We start from the raw sequence: 25,360 nt of genomic DNA, 5'->3' as shown, positions 1-25,360 counted from the left end.
CGTTTTCAAGCAGATCCATTTGGTTTCCTCCAAAACCTTCTCCTTCCCCAGACTTCTTCCAAGTAGTGAACGGCCTCCCTGTCACCCAGCACCTAAATCCTTGATTGTGCCGTGTCTGTGACTCTGACCTTTCCCTCACCCTCCACGTCCAGCTGGTACACCTTCTGAGATGCCCAGAGTCTTTCTGTTCCTGGCCACTTGCACTACTATTCTCTCGGCCCACAGAGCCAGGAACCACTCCCGGGAGCCAAATCCAGCCACAACTCACCGTGCACACATCATCTATCTTGGCAGAGCTGGGGAGCTGTGGCTGAAGCGTGCCCCACCAGGACAAGGAAATGGACCATCTGGCCCTTCAAAGAAAAGTTCACTGACCCCTGGTCTAAACACTGACGTCACCTTGGGCCATCCTTCAGTATAACCCTCTAGTCAGCAATAAAACACCTGTGTTGCTTTTTGATTGTTCTTTACCTTTCTGGAGATGAGAGCTTCCCTTCTTTTCTGCCTCCAGAATAAAGGCCTCACCCTGTGCCTGCCAAGTGGCTCCCTCCCTGTCCCATTCTCTCCTGCACTCCATCACTGAGGATAAACTCCTGGAAACACCAAGGTCCCTCACTCAGGGACCTGCAGTGGCTCCCACTGTCTCCAACATTTAGCCTCCACATCTGTTAAGTTTTCTGAGGCCCTCTATAACCTGGGCTGACCCTGCAGAGTCAATCACAACCCCACTGCCCCCCAAGAGGACAAGCCAGCACCCTTCCTTCTCCCAGCAGGTGTCACTGGCCCTCCCCAGGCAGTGCACAGTCAGCCTTTTCTCTACCTTGCTGCCGTCAGCATTTATGTGTATTCTATAACGCCCTCCTATTACAAAATTTCCCACATCCCCAAACCTTCCCTCCAGCTACCACTCAGCTTGTTCATTCTTCCTTTTCCCAGCAAGAGAGATTTTCTGGAAAAAAACAAAAAATCTGAAGAAATTGTCTACTACCATCACTCTCATCTCCTCCCGTCCCGTTCACCCACTGCCATCTGGCACCTATGCCTCTCCTAAAATCACTCCTGCCAGAGTCACTAAAGATTTCACCAAGGTCAGTAAGTTTGTTTCATTCCTCCTATATTGTCTCCTCTGCAAGAGCATCGAACAGAGTTCACCGCTCTAAGGACACTCTCCTCTTGGTTTACACGATAACCCATCGAGCTGTCTGATTACTCCCTCTCAGGGTCTCTCTACACATCTGTCTTCTCACCTCCCCTGCAACCAGACAGGGAGTTCTCTGAGGAAGGGGCCACTGCATGTGTGGCTCTCTGATGCCATGTATACACTCTAGTATACGGCAAGCAGGTCTTCAAGAAGTTGGCTAAAATCAACTCTCCAGCATCTATTGTTTTCAGTTCAAGAATTTCCACTTCTCTTGAAATTCCTCATATTATCTTAATTCTTTGACCAGATTATTCAGTGATTATTTAAATGTGTATCTGATCAATCTATTATCTTGATGTTCTGTGGGTCTGTCTCTAGTTCTGATTTTTCTCTTGGTTTTCTTGTACATTGGTTATTTTTTTGATTGACCACTGAAATTACATGTGAAAAACTAGACAAAAGTTTGAGGTTCTGGATGAAGTTACTTGCCTTTCTGCTGTTGGCTGGTGGGCAGACTAGAGACACTAACAATCCTCCTATCTCCTCATTCATTCAGTACTGAAATGATTCAAACCAGGCCTCTAGCCGCCATGAGGGCTTTTCTAACTTAGGATCATCCTTTGCTCCCCAGGAATGGACTTTCAAGTCTGGGGTGATGACCAGGGTCCCTCTAACTTGGCTGGTCCCAACTCTAATTTTTGCCCCCAAACCTATGAATCTGGAAAGATCTCTTAGCCAAACTTTCTTCCAAATAAACTAGACTACTAGCACCAGAAAGAGAGCTCCTCAGTTTCTTACTGACACTGGAGGAGGCGGTTTGAACAAGTGATTCCAAGACCGAAGGCTTGGCTGCCCACACTGCTCTACACAGTTTCTCTTCCTCCACTGCAGGGGCAGTAGATGGCCAGGGACCTGATTCTAGTCTTAGAGCCAGCAACTAGTCCTGAGTCCCCAGCTTGCTGCTCTCTCTAGGTGCCCTTCACCTTACACTGCATCAAGATCCTCGCGTTTCTTCCTACTCTAAAAGTCACAGTTTCTAACATCTCTGCCAGTTCTTAAACTGAACAAGCCAGATTATACATTCTTCTTCTGTGGCTCCATCAATGCCCAACCCAGCAATTAGTTACCACCTCCTTTCTCCTAAGAACAAAGGGATCTAAGCTATAACTGCATAGATTTCGACTTGCAAACACAGTTGTTCAGCTTCTGGAACTATGCCCATCCATATTCTTATTCTTTGTTGGCCTGGCTACTAAGACACGAAGGGCTGACGGGGACCCAACTGACACTAAGATTAAAAGTCAAAGAGAAAAGCCCAACCCCAAAGAAGAAAGAAGTCATTGTAGGGCATCACTGTGCCTGATGGCATGCAATAAACAAACAGGGGAAGAGGCCCGAGTCATAGCAAAGGACTTAAATTGTTCTTTTTAAAAAAGAAGGATGCTGTGTGTTCCACAAGAGGTCAAGGCTGGAGAGAGTCAAACTTCAGCTTCTGGCTTTTCAGAAAATAAAATAGCATGCTTTCCATAGTGGAGGAGAAAAGAAGAAGAAACATAAATCTTCTACTTGTTTTCATGATGGACAATAGAACCAGTGATTGAAAATAATGACTGGCTGATGCACAGTCCTACTTCTATACACACAGAGAAGACCTAAAGGAGCCACTTCATTACACAGAGAACATTCTCCTGCACAAACTTGCCAAATCCAGCTAAGTTCCTCACTGCCCATCTTCTATGTAACCCCCCACCCTCCCCCCCGACCACGGAGTTCCTGACTGTCTGTACCTCTTTTCTGTAGGACACTGGTCTCTCCCATGCAGTGTGCCTTCCCTTCCTTGCAACATCTGGACCCATCCAAAAGCAAAGGAATCTATCCCGAAGACTGTGTTCTAGCCAATGCCCGACCCCCCCCCCCCCCCCCAGAGAATCATCACTCGGCTTCCCAATGCTCTAGCAACACATAGGCTAGAGAAAACTAAATTGTATGTTGGCCCTTACTTTTATACTAAGGATCCTGTGACCAGTGGAAAAGGCAACAGCCAAAGCTAGGTTTGAGTCCTAGCTCTGCCCCTGTCTAACACTGCCCACCCAGGCATTCAGGAGGCACTGAGAGCCTACTCTGTGTCAGACGCTGTAGGGCAGAAAGAGTAGAAAGAGGCACTTAGACACAAGAGGCAGCCACTTGAATAGGGCTAAAATCCAAAGAGTGCCTCAGCCCCCTCATGGTCTAGTGAAGGTTCTGGACCAAGTAACCTCTGAGGTTTCTTTTGACTGGAAAACACTATGGCTGTATGATCCATGTTACAGCACTGCTGGTTGGCGACACACCTGTGTGTGGCTGTGGACTGGCATAGCCTCTCTGGGCCTCCGTTCTCACATCTACAAAGCAAACAGGTGAAATTTGCAAACATCCCCAGTTACCTTATGCAGCCACAGTGGAAGGCGTCCAGAATCGCCCTGCAAGGAGTCCTGCTGAACAGCAGCCCAACAGTAAGAATCCACGAAGGCAGCCTGCCGCCAGGAGAAGGAACTTGGGGAAAAACAGCTTATCTGTGTACCTGAGAAGCAAGAACAGATGGTGCCAAATAAATGAGTGCAGAGTATGGACCTTTCCTCCTTGGTCCCCCTCCCCACCTCAGGTCTCTCAGTATTAGCAAAGTCATGGAGCACCACTAGGCCAAGACTAGGTCAAAACTAAAACCCAGAGCCCAGCATCATATTCAGACTGAGAATTTAAGACATTTTTGGTCAACAGTGGTCATGACAGCAGCTTGGGGTAAGGTCATGGGCTCAGCTGGGGTAAGCTCTGGAAAGAAGTGCAACCACCATAAAAAGAAAAAGTGGCCAGGAAAAGATCCAAAGCCAAAAGTATAGCAGGGAGACATGTACAAGGCCACCTGAATTGGGTGAGGACTGAGACAAGGGAGGGTTATGGAGCAGGGGGAGGAGGAGGAGGGCTGATCAGAAAATTGGACTACAGGAGAGGTCCTTCAGAACAGAGAAGTCAGGACTTTTAGCCTGACCAAGGAAGGCCAAAGGAACCTTTGGGTGATAGATCACGGGATGGCAAATTGGTTTTTTGTTTCCTCCAAGAAAAAAGGTGGCATAGGTGAGAGCACAGCCCCAGCAGGATAGTGCAGACCTGCAGACAGAGGGATGGGTTTGGGGTGGGGTGGCAGGAAACATGGGGGAGCATGTGCCTACGTATGCAGGCACGGTGACCAGAGGCTCAGGCCCAGAGCAGCCACACTGCCTTCCATACCCCGCACAGCCTAGCAGGTGCTAATTGCTCATGCTCTGATGCTGGTTCTTATCGCCACCCAAGCCTGCTGCTCATAGCTGGGTGACCTCAGGTCACTTCACTTTCTGAACCCAAGGCTCTCCAAGCCTTGGGTTGGAGACAATGGCATTAATGTCTGCATTCTCTGTATACTGCCTGGTTCCCGGCAGTTGCTCAGGAAGTTGTTACAACCTTCTCTGTGAACTAGCAGGCTCCATTATTGCTTTACAGAGCAGGGGCATGTACACCCTAGAAAGAGGGGAAAGGATGGTAGGAAGCCACTGGGGTAGACTTCCCTCGTCCCTGGGGCAAAAAGAAGCCCCAAAGGGTAACCTCCCTTGGGGAGGGAGTGGGGCTTTTTACTTGTGGTAGGAGAGGGTAGTAATGGAGGTTTTCCAGGGAGCAGATTCTTGCAGTGGAGGAGGTACAATGGGCCGGGAGCACCACTCCCCTTCATCAGGTACTTCTACGCCCACAGATATCAAGAAAGGACTCCTTGGCAGGAGCCCTTAGAAGAGATCACTGAGGGGCACCTGGGTGGCTCAGTGGTTGAGCATCTGCCTTTGGCTCAGGTCATGATCCAGGCCTCCATCAGGCTCCCCACAGGGAGCCTGCTTCTCCCTCTGCCTGTGTTCCTGCCTGTTTCTGTGTGTCTCTCATGCATAAATAAATAAAATCTTAATAAAAAAAAAAGAGAGAGAGAGAGATCACTGAAAAGTCACATGTCATCAGAAAGTGTACTATGATACGGTAAGTTCTTGCCAGTTAGGAATGGCTCAAACATGAGTTGGGGGTAGGTCACAGGTTTGAAGGACCTTTCAATGCTCACATGTTAAACTTGGGTTCTTGCATTTTTTAAAAAAATAGACTAGTCGGAACAACACAGGGTCACAGGACTCAGGCCACAAAGCTCTGGAGTTAGCATGACTTTGCTAAGTGCTGCCTAGGCAGTCCCACCCACCAAGGCTTACTGAGCGAGCAGCAGACACACGGGAGGGAGCCAGGCCCAGGTCATAGATGGATGGTTTCTGGTGAGCTGCTTACTTGGCAACATCTGTCCAAATACTTTCTCATGAAAATGGACAGTGCTACTAGGATTTCATGAAAATCTGTCTGGCCCAGGCATCTGTTGGTAGTCCTGGCAGACCACACAGCCAACACATACTAACATTCTTTCTATAGGAAGAGGTGGGGCATGTCCTGTCTTGGGACCTCCCAAATCTCTTCCAAGGCACTGGTGGAACCTGCCAGAGCATAAATAATTAAACTTTTTACACCAGAGGTTCTGCAAAAGGGGAAGAAAGAAATATAACTGAGTCTAGAGAGACGGAAAATGAGGATGCGCTGAGCTCAGGAGTAAATGTTCTTCATCTGGAATGGAAGGTCAGAAGAAAAGACATCAGACAACCAATATTCACAGGACACTAAGCAGTCCTTAAATCACTGCCTCATTTAAACCTCACAACCCAATCAGAGAGGGAGGGAGAAATGTATCTTATCTTCCTTTTACCCTGGATGAACCCAAAGCTAATTCCTATCCAAGCTAGTAACTGGTAACAGCAGAATTTTAATCTCTTGATCTCTTAAAAACACTCTGGGCCAGTCACTCCAGCGAGGGCACACTGGGGAGGTCCTGGGAGCCAGCTCTGTCGGAAAGGAGGCGGTTTGAACAAGTGATTCCAAGTGACAAGGAGGGGCAGAGCTTTCTGGGAAGAGTCAAGGCCAAATCCTGGAAATGAAACAGATCAAGCCCTGAGGTGTAGTCCCAGGCCTGCAATGAGAAACAAAGGAAGTCAAGAGCCAGGCAGCAGCGAGAGCCAAAGTGAAAGGTGGTGGTACTGAGAAGGGCAAAGCATGAGGGTGGTGGTAGGGGAGGAGACTGCCATGAGCTGGGTGGGTTGTGCAGCCCAGTGCCTCTACACCCTGGGAAAAGCCCATCCTGGCTTCCAGGCACACCGGCCAGGGTGCTCAGCTGCTGCTGGGAGCCTAGGATGCTCGGGACCTGGATGGTCCTGACTCATATCTCCAAATGTACTTCCATAACTTCTACCTCATTCAGTCTTCAAAATAATATTGGGAAATATGTAAGGTGCTTTACATATTTTCCTAGTGGCCTTCCAGTAAGGAAAGCTTCCAGTTTCTCCCTCCTCTGGCTGTTTGAAACGATTCACCAGATTATTCTTCCTAAAAGCCCAGTTCTAGTCTTCGCACTTCCTTGGCTCAACAATTTTTTGCTGGTTCCTACTGCCCACAGTATAAATCCAAACCGATGCTTCAATCCAACCCAATCAATGCTATGGCTTGCCCAGGCCCGATCTGTTCCTAAAATCTGTGTCTTTCCTCACACTAGTACCTCTGGGTGGAGGGGGGTTATGTCTGACACTTGCTTGTTAAGTCAATGTCCCATCTACACTGTCTACTGCCATGGTCCATCTTTCAAAGCCATGAAGCTTCCTCCCTACTGAGCTCCATCAGAGACATGCGCATCATCACCTTCAACTATGCTGTATAAATATGCATGTGTATCTTATCACAACTCTCCACCAACAGGGTGGACACACATATACACGAACACACACACACACACACACACACACACACACAGTCTTTCTGGCTCTCTCAACTGCATATAAAACCCTGTATCAAATAAGTAACACTTGTCGGGTGCTTTAAATGTTTTGAACAACTATCATAAGTACTGTCTCAATGTTCAAGCATCCTGGTAAGATAGCACCATCCCATTAGATAGTTGAGGAAAGAGAGCTCCCTGCTGACCCAGGGAGCTCCCTGCTGGAGCGACCCTCCAGCCACATTCCCACACTCTTCCCACTCCTCTGTGTTGTGTGATGGCTGAATGAGCACTCTGATTTATAGGGAGTAGCTTTAGTGAGATATGAACTGTCTTTCACAACTGTGCAGAAAGCAAGAAATGAGTTTCAGGTTTACACCAGGAACAAAAAACCCCACAACTTTCGACTTGCTGAGAGTCCAGAGGCTGCTGTGGGCTTTACTCTGATGTGTCTGGCCAGATGCAGTGAAAGATAGTGTGGAGGGAATGTGTGTTCATGTGCCTCATGGACGCGTGGCACCAGCTAAGAGAGGGACCCACACCACAGACATCTCCCCATCCATCCTCCTGGCCTTAGCCTGAGCCTTAGAATCTTAGAACTAGTATCTCTTTCTTCAAAAGAACCAAATTTCTCCCCTTTCATCTTTCCAGGATACATCAACCCAAAGCTTCACACAGCAAGTAAATACATTCTGGAAGTCCCAAATGGGCTACTAGGCCTTCATTTGAAGGCACTGACCCCCAGGTGCAAACATGTTTCAAACCAGTGGGAAAATGCAAGAATGTCTATAGCCCACATTGACAAGAAAAAAAAAAAAAAAGGCAGGGAGTTGAAACAACAGTTTTGTTTCCCCTTAAATCAAATTGACTCATCAGGTCTCTGTTCTCCATACCCAAACCCGAATTTTTCCTTTCTTAGAGAGGGAGGTGGGGTGGGAGGGACGGAGGAAGAGGGAGAGAGAGAATCCCAAACAAGCCTCCATGTCTGACGTGGGGCTTGATCTCACAACCTCAAGACCATGACCTGAGCCAAAATCAAGAGTCAGACACCTAACCAACTGAGACACCCAGGCAACCCCCACCCCCGGCTTCTTCTTTTTTTTAAGATTTTATTTATTTATGAGTAAGACAGAGAGAGAGAGAGAGAGAGGCAGAGACACAGGCAGTGGGAGAAGCAGGCTCCATGCAGGGAGCCTGACGGGGGACTCGATCCCGGGTCTCCAGGATTACGCCCTGGGCTGAAGGCAGGGTTAAACTGCTGAGCCCCCCGGGCTGCTCCCCTGCCCTGGCTTTTAAAGAGAACCCAAGCAGGGCTAATCAAGTGTTTTCTTGTAACTGAGTTCCAAGTCCTCAGGTACTTCGCTACCCATCCCAGCTCTATAGAGCAGAATGAATGGTTTTCCCCTTCGAGGCCTAACAAATTAGAAAAGGCCCCATCGGTGCACAATGCTCTCACTAAATGGACAGGAATAACAGCCTGTACCTACTGACCATGTGGTCCAGGATGGGTGACCAGCAGACTGCACAGTCAAAGGGTACACACAACCAAGCTGGCGAGCCTCAGATGGAATCTACGAGGCTCCTTTCATTCAGGGAAGCACTGATGGCATAAGCAACACAACAGATTAAGCTTGCTAAATGCAAGAGCAGAAGAGAAAAGGAAGCTGGAATCAGACCCCGCCTGCACGGAACCATGGAGTCAGCCTCTACCCAAAAGAACAGACTGGAGAACTAAGTAGTAGTCTGAGCAGTTTCTTTTCTGTGGTGAGGAACCTGGAAAGTCTACATTACAGGACAGAGGAGCTTGTGTAAACCCAGGGTAAAACCTGATGATTGTCCAGTGAATAAAATTCCCATGACCTGGGTACAAGGGCAAAAAAAGGCATGAAAAGAACTCAGTGTTCTAGGAAAGAGGCAAAATAGTATTCAATGTATTTAAATATTAGATTATTTTTAACATCTGAGATTGATTAACTCAAATACACAGAAAATTACAGAAAATAAGATAAGAGACACCCTGGAGTTCAAAGCAATATTTTGTTGTATTTACCTCTTTTTTTAAAAAAAAAATTGAGCATTTTACTTGGATTTTTTTCAGACCTACAGAGAAATTACAGGAATACTGCAATGATGTTCAGCCAAAAAAAGGAAGGAAATCCTGCCATTTGCCACATGGATGGACTTTGAGGACGTTATGAGTAAAATAAGTCAGAGAGAGAAAGACAAATCTTATATGATCTCACTTAAATGTTTTATCTAGTAAAACCAAACTCCTAGAAATGGAGAACAGTTTGGTAGTTGCCAGAGGTGGAATACGGGGGTGGGGTACAGGAAATGGGTGATGGTGGTCAAAGGGTACATACTTCCAGGTATAAGGTAAAGAAGTTCTGGGGGTGTAATAGCACAGTGATTATAGTTAAAACTACAATACTGTATTTGTATACTTAAAAGCTGCTAATAAGCAAACAGATCTTAGAAGTTCTCATCACAAAATAAAAGACTATGTGAGGCGCTGGATGTTAGCTAAACTTACTGTGGTAATCATTTTACAATATATGCATCTGTCAAATCATTACATGGTACACCTTATATTTATACAACATCATATGTCAGTTGCAGCTCAACACAACTGGAAGAATTCCGTAAAATCCATAAACATGCATAAAATATAGTATCAGTATTAAAAAAAAAAAAGAATAGTGAAATCACAAATACTCAACCACTGTCAACATTTTGCCACCTGTCCTCTCTATACATATATACATAATACATAATTTCTTTTTCTTCCTGATCAGCTTGAGAGTAAGTTGCAAAGGTCATGACACTTTTTCTCAGAAGCATATATCTTCTAAGTACAAAACATTCATATATGACCCAGTACAATTATCAATTTTTTTTTTTTTAAGATGCAATACTGCTATCTGTATTTGGATTTTCCTAACTCTCCTTTACAGAAACTTTCTCCCCCTCCTCTCAGGATCCAATCCCACACCAGACACCATGCATTCAGATGTCACATGTCTTTTGTCGTCTTACCCTGGAAGGGTTCCACAGCCTTTCTCTGTCATCTGCAACCCTAACAGGGATGAAGAACACAGGTCCTCTGTTTTGTGTGATGCCTCTTGATTTATGTTCATCTGACTGCATGCTCTGACCAGGTTCTGCACTGCAGGCAGGACTCCCACAAATGGGTGTAGGGCCTCGACAGGACACCTCAGGAGGCACCAAACATCAGTTTCCTTCAGGGCAAGTGATGTCACATATGACCGTTTCTTGGTTAAGCTGTCGTCAGGGCTGTGCCGTAAAAATGCCCTTTTCCCTGAGAAATAATTTGTCTGAGTGGAAATCTCTGACTGTGGATGTATCCCATTCCTCAGCAAAGCTTTCACCCCGTGGTAAATCAGACGCTTCTACTGGGGTTGCAAAATGGTTTTCCAACCTTATCCTTCCCTCTGTGTTTGTTAGTCACTATTATACTACAAAGAGGAAGTTCCTCTTCCTCCAATTTACATTTTTCAGTATCAGTATGGACTCATATAGTCTTTTTTCAATACTTTACAAGCTGTTACCCATTTTGATGCTCAAACTGTTTCAAACTGTTTCAAACCAGCTTCCATGTCCTTTGACACATTCCCCTTCACTTCCGAGCACTCTGCACATTATGGCCCAAGACGTTCTGGGTTCCTCTTATACGTTCCCTGCCCCAGCCCTCCCACTGGCCATTTCTTCAGGGAGCCCTTGGTTCCTTTTAGTGGGTAAGAAAATGTCTAAACCTATGGATGCTGGATGTGCTCATTGCTACTGGGATGCCATTGCTCTTAGCTGCCTTCAGCAGACACAGCGAGGAAATCAGTGAGGTATGTGTGTGTGTGCGTGTGTGTGCGTGTGTGTGTGTGAGAGAGAGAGAGAGAGACGGAGGGAGAGAGAGAGAGAGAGAGAGCGAGCTTATGCTGAATATTCAAATTCCAATTTAACACCATGACCTTCCCCCAGTCCATATTTGTATCTTTTATCTTTTACAGAGAGACCCTCTAAATACCAAATATACCAACATAGTCACTCATTTTCTCAACCCTAAAATTCACACAGAATAATTTCAGAATTTTTAAAGCAAATACATTTTATGATTTTCATTTTAAAAGGTTTACTCTGGATGCTGTGTCAGTAATTGCCCATCCAGAGTCAAGAATAGAAGCAGACACAGGGCAAGAGTCTATTGCCATCATGTAGGTGAGAGATGGTATGAAGAACCAGTCACAGCACACACTGGCTTCCAGTCTCTTCTGTTACCTCTAGGTCCTAGCTCAGTCTGGGCACAAACACCTCTGCTGGGATACCATTTATGTGTTAAAAAAAGAATAGCTGTGCTTGGCAAAATCACGCAAAATCTGTACCAAGAGTATTAACCAAACAGCACCAATCCTGATAAAAACACACTAGTGTGACGAAGGGGTATATAAGGAAGGCACCCAAGGATAAAAAGCAAAATGCCCAAGGACTAGAGAGACCTGCCTGGAGGCATTTCTAAAACATGACACATGGCCAAATGGAGCCAAAAAGAAGAGCCTGTGGCAAATGGGCATCGTGTATACTCCAAGGCTTAAGAACCAGTGTGACTCCCCCATTATGCTGGTATTCCCCTGTGTACCCATCACACAGAAGCTCTTCCCATCACAGAATCGCCTACTAAAGGAGAATGGAAGTCATTTATTAAATACTATGATTAAATAGGAATTAAATGCTCTTGTTCAATTCAATGAAAGAGCCTATAGACTGGTTATCACTTAGTTCCATTTGTCAGATGTAGAAATAAGGTTCAGGGTAACTTCCAATGTCAGACAGTCAATACCTGGCATAGGTGTGACACAATCCTAAGTGTGTGGCCCTATTCTTTGTCCAATGTGATGACAACCTGGGAATGAGTGACCAGGGAGGAGAGAAGATGAGAGAAGATGGAGGCAGGGCAGGGAGGAGTGGAGAAGAACAGGTGCTGCGGGCAGTGCCAGGCCAGCCGACACAAGAAGCTGCAGGAAATGGCCAGCCTCAATCTCCCCAGAAGCCTGGGCCCACGCTCCAGGCCTGAGTTCATAAGAAAGTGTCATCAAAAACCAGAGGCAACCAGAGCCAACCAGAGCAGCCCCATGTGGTCAACAGCTGGTGCGTGAAGACCTACCCCAAAACACTTACTGCTGTTCTGTGCAGAATAAGATTGTTGGCAAGGTGAAGGAGATTGCAGGCATGGGCTTTACTCAGTAAGGATGGAGGCTGGACCCACACAAGGGAAGGGACAGATCAGATAAACTGTATCTTCTGAAGTGTCATAGGGGGAATAGGAGATTTGAGAGACAGAATAGGTTCTTATGGCAGTGCCAGACTTGCCACACCTCTACCAAAGGAAACGCGGTCTTGACTTCTGCATTGTAAGAGTGTGGTGGGGAAACAAGGCACCATTTCAAAATGAACATAAGGATTCTGCCCAAAAAAGGATGTCAAGGGGCATGAGGTCAGCCTAAGAAAAATGTCAAATGAACAGACCACTTAAAGGCCACGAGCAATGTCAGAGACACTTTTAAGTCAAAAAGGGTTAAAAGAAAGCTACTGTCTAGCCAGCCTTCACTGACACAGGGTCAGTGAAGGAGAGAAGCATGGAACCACTTGGCAGTCCAATTAGATAGAGGGAAGGCCTGTGAGCTTCAAGGAGCAAATTAGGTACATCTATAAAACAGGGCTCTGGCCTCTTTATTCCTGAATATTGCTTTTAACGAACATCTCATTATGCTGAATAGCCACTGGGTTTTCTCTTTTACTAACAAGTCCCTTAACCTCCGTGAACCTTATTTTTCTCATCTGCAAAACCTCACAGAACTCCTATAAAGATCAAAGGAAGGGACACCTGGGTGGCTCAGCAGTTCAGTGCCTGCCTTTGGCCCAGGGCGTGATCCTGGAGTCCCGGGATCAGGTCCCACATCGGGCTATCTCTGCCTCTATTTCTTTCTCTCTCTGTGTCTCTCGTGAATAAATAAATAAAATCTTAAAAAAAAAAAAAAGGATCAAAGGAAATGCCTGCTATAGCACCAGCACACAGTAAGAACTCAATAAACAGTAGCTCCCTTTTTTTTCTATGCAGCAGGCACCAAGGCAAGCGCTGGAAACAGAGAGACAGCTTCCTTTCTCACATCCTGTATGACTTTCTTTAGTGCACTTAGAATGATCTGAATTTCACCTGTACTCACTGGTTTACTCGTTTGTCATATCTTCTGTGGCTCTCAAACATCTGCACCATGAAAGCCTGCCATGGATAACTGGGATCTTAGATTTAATGGGGCCACAGCCTGAGACTAGACCCAACATTGTTGAGTCCTTTTGCATCATCTCTCCCTCAATGATGGCTTTTAAAAGCTAGCTTTGGGTTCTGGCAACAAAGGAACCCTACTGTGTAGAAGGCCTTGAGTGTCTCAATCTGGTAATGAATCAGAGATTAGTGACTCCAACAAAATGAAAAGAACTTACAACTGTTACCATTATTTAGATAATCAGTCATGAGACTTCTTTGCAAATACAAAGGCATTCTGAGTAGACCATCACGGGTTTTGGGGTAAATGCTCTTTTCTCAAGAAACCTCAGAAAAGAAGAGAGACATCCAAGTTTATCTGAGCTGGGTATTTAATGGCACAGAGCCTCTGTGCCAGCAGCATGTCAGAGAGAGCCAAGGACCTTTGCCCTCCCCAAGTGCTCTCTTCTTCCTGTATCTATTATGGGGCAACAGAAAAAAGATGTTCTCCCAAAGGTACCCAGAATTCAATAGTGCTGAGCTCAACCCAAGGAGTCACTGGGCATCTACTGTGTACATAGTGCCATGTAGGACACAGGGGATTCAAAGCTAAAGGCGGCATGATCCCTGTCCTCTGACAGCTTACAGTCCAGTGAGGGAGGCCAAGACTAAGAACCGCTAATGATAAGAGACAAAACAACCTGCATAAAGATAATGGCTAAGCCATGGCAGGTATTCCTATCTGAAGGGAGGAGGACCCAGGCTAGGGACCCGGCACAAACAAACACCTAGAGTCTTCCAAGTTCACAGATGGTTATGAAGGGGAGCAGACCACTCTGGAACAGAGTCCAGCTGGGGGTAAGGGCCATCCCTGCAGACTTGACTCTATGGTGCTGGCAGGGAAGGCCTGGCAGGATGGGGTGGGGGAGCTGTGTTTTAATGTCCTCAGGGCTGTCATCCACACAGCTATAGTTCTGATGACCCACAGAGGCCGAAGTGCTGGGCTGGGAGGGACTGGCCATGACTGTTACAGAGCAGGTGGCCTCCCCAGCAGGGATGCAAGCAGTTGGGAGGATGATCCCACAGCAGCAGGGCCCAAGCCCCAGCATAAACGAGCAACTTCTGTGCTGGGGTGTGAGCCTGCCCTGCTCTCTGTCTGCTGCTCCTCACTCACAAGGCAGGTGAAGGGCCGAGTGCACAGGTTTCGGAATCAGAGCCGCTTTCCAGCCGAGGTCTCACAGTGGATGGGTCATCTGCCAGGATCGAACCCAGGCGTCTGGTTCCCAAACTCACTTTTCTTTTCTTTCTTTTCTTTTCTTCTTTTCTTTTTTTTCTTTCTTTTCTTTCTTTCTCTCTCTCTCTTCCTTCCTTTCTTCCTTTCTTTCATTCATTCATTCATTCATTCATTCATTCATTCCTCTATTTGGGAGAGGAGAGTGAGTGATACAGAAAGCACAAATGGGGTGGAGTGGCAGAGGCAGAAGGAGAAGCAGACTCCCCACTGAGCAAGGAGCCACCGTGGGGCTGGCTCCCAGGACCCCAGGATCATGACCTGAGCTGAAGGCAGACACTTAACCAACCGAGCCACCCAGGTGCCCCCAAAACTCACATCTTAACTATCCCACAGTCTCTTAAAAGTGAAAAACATGTAACTGTCCAGAAGGGTTGCTGCTTAACAAACACTGTGCTCACAGGACGTAGCACACAGGCAATGTCAGTCTATGGCAGCTTCATCTGGTAGAGAAGTGTTACCCAAAATACACAAGGAACTCTTAAAACTCAATAGTTAGGAAACAAACAACTGAATTAAAAATGGGCCAAGGAGTTTAACAGACACTTCACTAAAAAAGATACGCAGATGGAAAATGAGCATATGAAAAGTGTCTCCACATCGTATGTCCTCAGAGACAGGCAATTTAAAACAGGGTACTAGTGTATGCCTACTGGAGTGGCCAAAATCTGGAACACTAGCAGTACCAAATGTTAGCAAGGACGTGGAGCAACAGGAATGCTCATCCATTGTGACTGGGAAAGCACACACAGAGATACTCAGAAGACAGTATCTTATAAAATGAAGCATATTTTACACATGATCCAGCAATTGTGCTTAGTATTAGCCCAAAAGAAAACCCAGGTCTACACAAAAACTATGCATGGATATTTATGGCAGCTTTACTTATAACTGTCAAAATTTGGAAGTAGGGATCCCTGGATGGCTCACCAGTTTGGCACCTGCCTTTGGCCCAGGGCGTGATCCTGGAATCCCAAGATCAAATCCCACGCCGGGCTCCTTGCATGGAGCCTGCTTCTCCCTCTGCCTATGTCTCTGCCTCTCTCTCTCTCTCTCTCTCTCTGTGTCTCTCATGAATAAATAAAACCTTAAAAAAAAAAAAAAAACTTGGAAGTAACCAAGGTGTCCTTCAACAGGGAAATGGATAAACTGTGGTACAATGGGATAATGGGCACTCAGCACCAAAAGGCAATGAACTATCAAGCCATGAAAAGACATGGAGGAAACATAAATATATATGACTAAGTGAAAGAAGCCAACAGGCTATAAACTTGTATGGTTCCAACTCTATGACACTGGAAAAAGCAAAACTAACAGACAGTAAATGATCAGTGGTTGCCAGGGGTTGGGGGGTAGGGCGTGGGAAAATAGAGCACAGAGGATTTTTAGGGTAGTGAAAATGTTCTGCATGATACCATAATGATGGACACATGTTGTTCACATTTTTCCCAAGTCCACACAATGTACGACTCTTGCGGGGGATATTGATAACGGGGAAGGCTATGCATGTGTTGGGGCAGGGAGTATAGAGCAGATCTCTGTACTTCCCCTCAGTTTTGCTGTGAACCTAAACATGCTCTAAAAAAGTAAAGCCTCATCAAAAAATGTAAATATGTATGTTTACATATGCACACCCAGGAGCTGTTAACACTGGTCCTAAAGACAGCAGAGGAAGGCAGGCAGTAAGGGCAGGCACAAGTGGCATTCCCCTTCAGGACGCCAACCTTCCACTGCCCCCACCCCCTGGGCCAGGCCCTCCCAGAGCTGCAGCTTTTCACAGGCCCAAAGCAGACAGGGCTTCCTGCTCCACCAGGTGATGAGCACCGATCACTGGCTACCTAGGACCAGGCTTCCACACCAGCTCTGGCCCACTCCTTCCTCACTGCCCCATGCTAGGCCAGGCTTCAAGTGACCATGAAGCCCCAGAGCAGAAAGCCACTGAATGGGACCAGCTCGGGGCCTTCCCAGATCAGCCCTAACATCCCAGGAGAGGCTGGTGAGCCCCTGCGTGCTCACAGTGCCCCCACTAAACTTTTATAAGATATCCTGGGCACCTGGGTGGCTCAGTGGCTGAGCATCTGGCTTTGGCTCAGATCATGATCCCAGGGTCCGAGGATCGAGTCCCATATCAGGCTCCCGGCAGGCAGACTGCTTCTCCCTCTGCCTGTGTCTCTGCTTCTCTATGTCTCTCATGAATAAATAAAATCTTAAAAAAAAAACAACTGTCCCATACAATGTACCATGGCAGAGTCCAAGACACCTGTGACAGTCCCTGTCCTCCAAGTGCACAGAGATCATCAGTCCAAATTCAACTGCAATAGCCCCTAACTAGTGTCTCTACAGCTGCAGTCCATTCTCACGGTGTACCTGGGGCAAGGTTTTAAATTTCGTATCTGATGATGCCCCGTACCGCTAAAAGCCCTCTGACTGCTCCGGATCAACACTAAAGTCCAAATGCCACAGTTGCTCCATGACCACCAGGCCCCTACCTGCCTCTCTCATCTTACACCAATCACTCCTCCCCCTGCTCCACAGGCCCCAGTAATACTGATCCTGTTCCCTTTACCCCAGAAATAAAACCATGTCTGTCCTCCCCTAAGAGGCTCCGCACAAGCTGATGGGTAACTCAGTCCAGCGCCTCTCCTCATCAAGCCATCCCTAATGGGGAGGCTCCCCACCAGGGCACCTGTTCCAAAACACTTCTCATAGCCAGCATGCAGCAGTTACTGGGAGGCCATCCCCCCGGCCAGGCTGCAAGCTCCCAGGGGCAGTGCTCAGGGATGGGCCAAAAGGACAAGAACACGACTTAATGGAAACAAGATGTGAAAAAGAGTAATGACCCTAAGGTGGGGCAGGAACCACAGCGCCAGAATCAAGAATCAGAAGGGTCCTGGAGGGCACCCAATAACTAATTTGAGTCCACTGTCCTCATGTTGCAAGGGCTGAGACTGATTCTGGGGCCAGATGCCTTTTGGGCACACATGCGCCATGCAGCTGTTCCTTGCCACTAAGCTATACAGGCATTCCTTCAGTTCTTTAACAGAGCATCACTTTCCTGTTTCGGTATTCACTCCACTGTGTGCAGAAAAGAAAACTGAAGGCATAAGGCTCAATGAGTTCAGAGAGACTTAAAAGGAATGATGCCTCATTAAGAAGAAGAATCGCAAGATCACCAGGCTCTTTCCTCTAAGGGACCCAGGGGAAGGGACAGGAGGCTAGTGAGGTCCTGCCATCCAGGCTCCTCCTCTGGAGCTGAGCCTCCTACAGTCCTCTGAGTAGGGCCTGGGCATGAGTGAGAGCTGGAGAGAAGTGCTCACCTTGGCTATGCTGGTTTATCATGATATTGCAGAACACCTGCAGACTGCAGATGCTTAACATGCACCGGCTTCAGCGTCAAGCAGCATGTACTAAACACAAGCCAGGTACCAGGCTGTTTTCCATGTAGCATCTCACTTAACAGGCATCATTTTCTGTTTTGCAAAGAAAGCCTGGTCAGAGGAGAGGTGAGCCTCCCCAAATGAGGGAATAGAACTCTCTCTGTGCTTTTTGAAACTCTAAGGACCCTTACACAACACAATCATCAAACATGCAACAGATGTTAACATTTAGAAGAAAGACTTTCTGAAAGACATCTTAACATTTCCCAAAAGGTATTTGCTAGTTCTGCTCACTGACCAAACTTAAATAGGGAACAGAGGGAAAGGATCTTTTTTTTTTTTTTTCTTTTTAACTTTCAGCTTAAAACAAATAAAAAGAAACAGGATAGATTGGGGTTGGGGGAGATTTCATAAGGCAATGATAACCAGCTGAGGCCTGATGGTCTCCCTAAGATCAAATACCCAAGGCCAAAAGGCACCAGTAAATGGGCTGGAAAGAATGAGCAGTCCCTAGAACACTGCTCAGTGTTACAGCCAGAGCCCAGAACTATGTCTTGTGACAGTGCAAATAGGGAACTACAAACCGAAACAGTGAGATGCTATTTCAATGAGAAGAGCAAATAGAAAACTCTGAAAATATCACACATCAGTAAAGCTGTAGGGACAGGCCTACTCCCCTCCATCACCGGTAGGAGGGTGAGGGAATATTCTGGAGACCACCTGGAAGTATCTTTTATGTTTGGAATATGCACATCTGTGACCCTTTAACTTCTTTTGTTTTTGTTTTTTTTTTAAGATTTTATTTGTTTATTCATGAGAGACACAGAGAGAGGCAGAGACACAGGCAGAGGAGAAGCAGACTCCATGCAGGGAGCCTGATGCGGGACTCGATCCCCAAACCGGGACTCGATCCCCAAACCGGGATCATGCCCTGAGCTAAAGCCAGACACTCAATCGCTCAGCCACCCAGGCGTCCTGACCCTCTAACTTCCAACTCCACCCTCCAGTTTGACCCTGGAGCACTGGTTCTCTGGGTGTGGTCCAGAACCTGAGAATCTTTCCATGGAAGATTGAAGTTCCGTGATGTGAAGCCTACTTTCACAGTAATAGCAAGTTTTATTTGCCTTCATATTCTCATTCTGAGTTTATACAGTGGGGTTTCCAGAGGCCACTGACATGGGAGATTGCCACACAATGAATGAAAAGCAGATGTGAAAATGCAGTGGTCTTCTATTAAGTCAGACATTGAGGAGATTTGGTAAAAGTGGAAAACAACATCACTCTTCTTACAAGATTTTTGGTTTTAAAGTTATTTTTTAAAAGATATATAGGGTAGCCCTGGTGGCTCAGCGGTTTAGCGCCGCCTTTGGCCCAGGGCGTGATCCTGGAAAGCTGGGATCGAGTCCCACGTCGGGCTCCCTGCAGAGAGCCTGCTTCTCCTTCTGCCTGTGTCTCTGCCTCTGTGTGTGTGTGTGTGTGTGTGTGTGTGTGTGTGTGTCGTGAATAAATGAATAAAATAAAATAATAAATATATATATGTTGACATGTAATCAACTTATTATTTAAATTGTTTTCAAATTTTCTCAGTTTTAATTTTTAGCATGATAGATACTGATAGATACAACTCCCAATCCAAAGTTCTCTGAAATCATCAAAGGAATTTAAGAGCCTGAGGTATATAGGGGTCATGAGACCAAAAAGTTTAAGAACCACTGATCTAGAGAAACCCATCTTGCCTGAGGAAGCATGTCCTAGGATGTTCCCTGAACAACCATGTATAGTAGGAAAATGCAGAGTGAACATACACGACCCTTAACTGAATGGTTAAATGAACTGGGGTGTAGTCCATACTATGGAAAATTATGCCACACCTAAAAAAGAACGAGGCAAATCTACATGAAACAACATGAAAATATCTCCAGGACACATTGCAGACAAATGAGCAAATTGCAAGCTCTTAATGCTTGGCATAATATTTTGTTTAAAATGTAGTAAGAATAAAATACAAATAAAACCATGTTTTTCCAAAGGAACACAGAGCAGCATAAAACACTAACAAGTAACAGTAGTGGTAGTTACCTCTGGGAAAGAGACCAAGAGTAGGTGTGTCCAAAAAAGGGCAGGGCTTTCACTTTCTCTTGCTGTCTGAACTTGAACACAGACACACACAAACACACAGACTTAAAGATATGTTGCAAATTAGAATTTCGAATCAAGGAAGCTCCCTCCACTGTCACACCAGCAGCAGGTGGTGTGGGATGTACTGGGGCTGGTGCAGGGAGCATCTCAGGAGACTCACTGCCCACAGCCTGTTTCATCAGCCGAAGCACTGAGGCAACATATAGCCTATTCATCCTTCCTCCTGGAATATTCACCGCATTCCAAACCAATTTGGAAGCTGTAATTCTTCTCAGAACCCATTTGTAATTGGTTACAACTTCCTGTAATCACAAAGATACTAGTAATAGCAGTGATCAAAATATGGAAGCTGCAGCAGCCTAAATAACATCCCAAAATGTGGCAGTGTACTGGTTCTCATAACTATCGAAAAGAAAAAAGTGTCCAGTAGTTGAGATGACCTGACAAGTTCCAATAAGGACCTCTTGATCATGATCCTCTTTCTAAAATTCAGTAGCATTCTAAACATTTACTATATTATGAGGAATTTTATGCTCTGAAGATGCAACACTCTGCTCTAGGCAAGTCAGACACTTCTACTGCTGAGCTTTGCTTTGGTTTCCTTGTTCATGGTTCCACTATTTCCAGATTTTATTTATTTAATTTACCCAGGTACCTCCTTGCATATAGGATGAAAGCAGTAACAGGATGGTCTGGTATTTTATGAGAATTAATAGACCAATAGAACAATACAAATAGCCCTAACAAGGCTTATTCACATCAGAGTTTATAATAAAGAAATCACCAGAGATCACTGGGTAAGGAATAGGCTCCTCAATAAATAACGATGAGGGAATTATCAGCAAGAGTCTTAATTTACAGTATCAAAAGACCAAAGCAGATTGAAGAGGTAAATTCAAATAAAATCATCAAAGATCATTAGAAACAAACTAGATGGATATTTAACTGTCATAAGGAGGAGCTACACTGGTCTAATCATAACAGAATTGAAGAAATAAAAAATTAAAAGGCAGACAGTTTTGACAATTTAAAATAATTTCTGCTCATCAAAACTAACCATAGTCACAATTCAAAGGTAACTGACAACTGGAAAGGAAGGTATCTGCCTTTAAGGATGGCCCCCAAATATCCGAAACTATCTTAGAAGTTAATAAAATCCATTGAGAAACCAACTTCCCCACTGAAAGACAAGGAAAAGACACGAACAATTCACAGAATTATATAAATGGTATAAGTATCTAGGGAAAAACATTCAATGCTGTGATTGAATCAATGTGACCTGAAACGGCATAGCTTTATCCATCTACTAAACTGTCAATGACAAACTACGTGCTGCTGACGTTGGGAGAAGGGCCCTCTCCTACCTGCTGGTGGAAGTGGCAGGGGACGATCCTTCTGGAGGGTGGCCTGCCATGTCAATCAGAGTCCTGAAAATGTCTGCACACTCTGACCTCCTAATTAGACTTACACAATTTGTCAAAATACTGAAATCTTCATTGGAAAGAGAGCTCTGTTCAAGTGTGTCCTCCACAATGCTATTTATATTAGCAAACACATTGTGAAAGGGTTACATTTTGATATTCCTATTCAACATTCAATTTTGTAGCCAACAAAAAACAAGTTTAAGAATACATGGTAAGATGGCCCTGATTTAGTGTTTGATTTTTTAAGAAGTAGAAGCTGTCAGCTATGTAGATCTAAAAAGCCTCGGGGGAAGATATTACCAAGATATAAGAGTGGCTATCTCTGGCAGTAGAATTACTACTATTTTTTTCTCTTCTGTATTTTCCATATTTTTGACACTGAGCCCTGTCTTTATCATCAGATAAAAACATAAAATACAGAGAAAAAGAGGCACAAGCTTTAGAGAGGATGAATAAATCCGTGACAATGAAAAACCCCTTTCCCTGACACACACCTGTATCCCACAGACAGCCAGGCTTGCTTCAGTACCATACAGGTTCTCTCTGGGTCCCTGCACTCCCGGCCACCTATGTCCCCACACTGTCTGCCTCACTCAGCCAGGGCACAGTGGGCATGATGCTCGCAAACTGCCTCCCCTTCTCCACTCTGGGCCAAACTTACTGCCTCAGTTAGGGGTTTGGGCAAAAAGCAATCCAAGGAAGTACTGTGCAGAGGAAAGGTGGTGCTTATGTGTTTTTTTTTAAAGGGTGTTGCTAATCCAAACTAGAAGCTGTAAAGGTTCCAAGATGTACTTTCAGTTTTTGCCAGTGGTGGAAATTCCATCTATTATGAAAGAATAGACTTTCTTCCATAGTTTCATTTTCCTTTCTTCCTTTTTTCTTGGGGCAGGGGTCAGGGTGGGGGCAAAGGACAGGGGGAGTAAATAATAAAAAATGGGTCTTCTAATTTCAAGTCAGGAAACAGTGTTCACTAAAACAAAGAGAAAGAATGCCTCCCAATGACAGCACACAATGGTTCCTTTTTCTCCACATCCTTGCCAACTTATTTTTTTTAATTTAATTTAATTTAATTTAATTTAATTTAATTTTAGCCATTCTGACAGATACATGTGATATTTCATTGTGGTTTTTATTTGCACTTCCCTGACTAGTGATGTTGAGCATCTTTTCGTGTGTCTGTTGGCCATGTGGATGTCTTTAGAGAAATGTCTATTCATGTCTTCTGCCCATTTTTAATCAGACTGCTCTTTTTTTTTTTTTTTGGTGTTGAGTTGCATAAATTCTTTATATATTCTAGATATTAATCCCTTATCAAATATATCATTTGCAAATATCTTCTCACATTTAATATCTTGCCTTTTTGTTTTGCTGATGGTTTCCTTGGCTGTGCAAAAGCTTATTATGTGATTCCAATCTCCTTATGTAATCCCAATAGTTTATTTTTGCTTTTATTTCCTTTGCCTTAGGAGACATACTAGAAAAATGTAGCTATGGCTGATGTCAAAGAAATCACAGTCAACATTCTGTTCAAGGATTTTTATGATTTCAGGCCTCACATTTAGGTCTTAATCAATTTTGAGTTTATTTTTTTGTATGGTGTTAGAAATTGGTTCCATTTCACTCTTTTGCATGTAGCTGTCCAGTTTTCCCAGCACCATTCATTGGAGACACTCTTTTCCCCACTGTAAAACTGATACAGGAAAATAGTACAGAGGTTCTTCCAAAAAATAAAAACAGAAATACTGTATGATCCAGTAATTCCACTACTGGGTATTTACCCAAAGAAAACAAAAACATAATTTGAAAAGATATATGAAGCTTTATGTTTATTCCAGCATTATTTATAGAAGTAACCTAAGTGTCCCCCAATAGATGAATGGATAAAAATGTGGTATGTACGCATACACACACAGACAAAATATTATGCAGCCATAAAAAAGGATGAGATCTTGCCACTTAGGCAAACAGATGGACCTGGAGAGTATTATGCCATGTGAAATAAGTCAGACCAAGAAAAATGAATACCATATGATTTCATCAGACATGAAATCTAAAAAACAAAAGAAATGAATAAATAAACAAATAAGCAAAAAGCAGAACCACATCTATAAATACAGAAAACAAACTGATTGTTGCCAGAGGGAAGGGGCTGGGAGGAAGTAGCAAAACAGGTGAAGGGGAATGGGAAGGGGAATAAGAGCCTCAGCTATGGAATGATAAGTCATGGGAATAGAAGGTATAGCATAGGAAATATAGGAAATTGACTATAGGAAATATAGTCAATGATATTTTAGTAGCACTGTATGGTGACAGAAGGGACCTATACTTGTGGTGGGCACAGCGTAACATATAGAGATGCTGAATCACTATGCTGTATACCTGAAACTAATATAACATTGTATATCAATTAATGCCAAGTAAAAACATTAAAAAAAATAAAATAAAAAAGAAAACAGACCAAATGCTGCTTGGGTAAGTTCTAGTTACTTTAAAATTGATCTCATCATTACTAAATGTTTGCTTATCTTCTCTCAATTCACATTCCTTCCTCTATTATTGTTTATTTGAGTCAGTTCCAATGATACTATTCAGAGTTTCCAAATATTTTTGACAAACTTTTTAAAAACTAACCCTTTGAAGATACATAAAATTCCATCTTCCAGACAACAGAATAACTAACATTCAGGATCCAGTGGGACTGGATATTCTGTTCATTCACACACTCTGTTGAATGCCTACTATGTATCAAGTCTTAGTTGGAAACTATGGATATAGCAGTCAACCAGAGGACAGAGGGTTCCTGCCCTCCAGAAACTTATGGTCTGGAAAGGAAGGAAGCTGAGGAAAAGAGAGAAAAACAACTAAGAGCCCACAAAGAGAGACTCCAAGAATTAAATGATAGTTTGAGAAAGAATAACATTCATCTCATTGGGATTGCAGAGGGAATGGAGAGAGAAAGAGAGGACCAGATACACATGAACAAATCATGTCTGAGAATTTCCCTAATCTGGGGAAGGAAACAGGCATCCATATCCAAGAGATAGAGAGGAACCCCCACTGAAATCAACAAAAACTGATCACCACCCCAACATATAATAGTGAAGCTTGCAAATTTCAGAGATAAAGAGAAAATCCTAAAACCAGCTTGAGAAAGAGATTCCTAACTTCTATTGGGAGAAACATCAGATTAATAGCAGACCTATCCACAGGGACCTGGCAGGCTAGAAAGGGCTGGCAGGATATATTCAGGGTACTAAACTAGAAAAACGTGCAGCCAAAAATACTTTATCCAGTAAGACTGTCATTCAGAATTGAAGAAAGATAAAGAGTTTCCCGGATAGGCAAAAACTGAAACAATATGTGACCACCAAACCAGTTCTGCAAGAAACATTAAGGGGGACCCTGTAAACAAAGAGGAAGCCCAAAGAAACAATCCATAGAAACAGGGACTGTATAGGTCATATTATGACACTAAATTCATATCTTTCAATAGTTACTCTGAACGTGAATGAGCTAAATGATCAGTCAAGACAGAGGGTATTGGACTGGATAAAAAAGCAAGACCCATCTATATGCTGTCTACAAGAGACTCCTTTAGACCTAAGGACACCTCTGGCCTGAAAATGCAGAGGTGGAGAACCATTTACCATTCAAATGGTCCTCAAAATAAAGCTGGGTTAGCAATCCTCATATGAGATAAATTAGATTTTATATTAAACACTGTAGTAAGAGATGAAGACGGAGACTATATCATACTTAAGGGTCTATCCAACAAGAAGACCTAAAATTATGAATATTTATGCCCCTAATGTGGGAGCAGCCAATTATATCAACCAATTAATAACCAAAGTAAAGAGACACATAGA

The 25,360-nt window shown here is 44.4% G+C and overlaps 1 protein-coding gene across 1 annotated transcript in view; it reads right to left on the bottom strand.

Annotated features, from left to right (window-relative positions):
• Window positions 1–25,360, bottom strand: part of PANX1 (pannexin 1) — a 49,219-nt gene that overhangs the window by 16,924 nt on the left and 6,935 nt on the right. The window contains exon 2 of the mRNA XM_072726187.1: window positions 3,565–3,701. Within this exon, the coding sequence (XP_072582288.1) occupies window positions 3,565–3,701 (137 nt within the window). The remainder of the gene's footprint in view (window positions 1–3,564; window positions 3,702–25,360) is intronic.

The sequence above is a fragment of the Vulpes vulpes genome, chromosome 11 (assembly GCF_048418805.1).
Source record: "Vulpes vulpes isolate BD-2025 chromosome 11, VulVul3, whole genome shotgun sequence".
Taxonomy (NCBI): domain Eukaryota; kingdom Metazoa; phylum Chordata; class Mammalia; order Carnivora; family Canidae; genus Vulpes; species Vulpes vulpes.
Note: the sequence above shows the minus strand (reverse complement) of the source record. Positions and strands in the feature narration are given on the sequence as shown.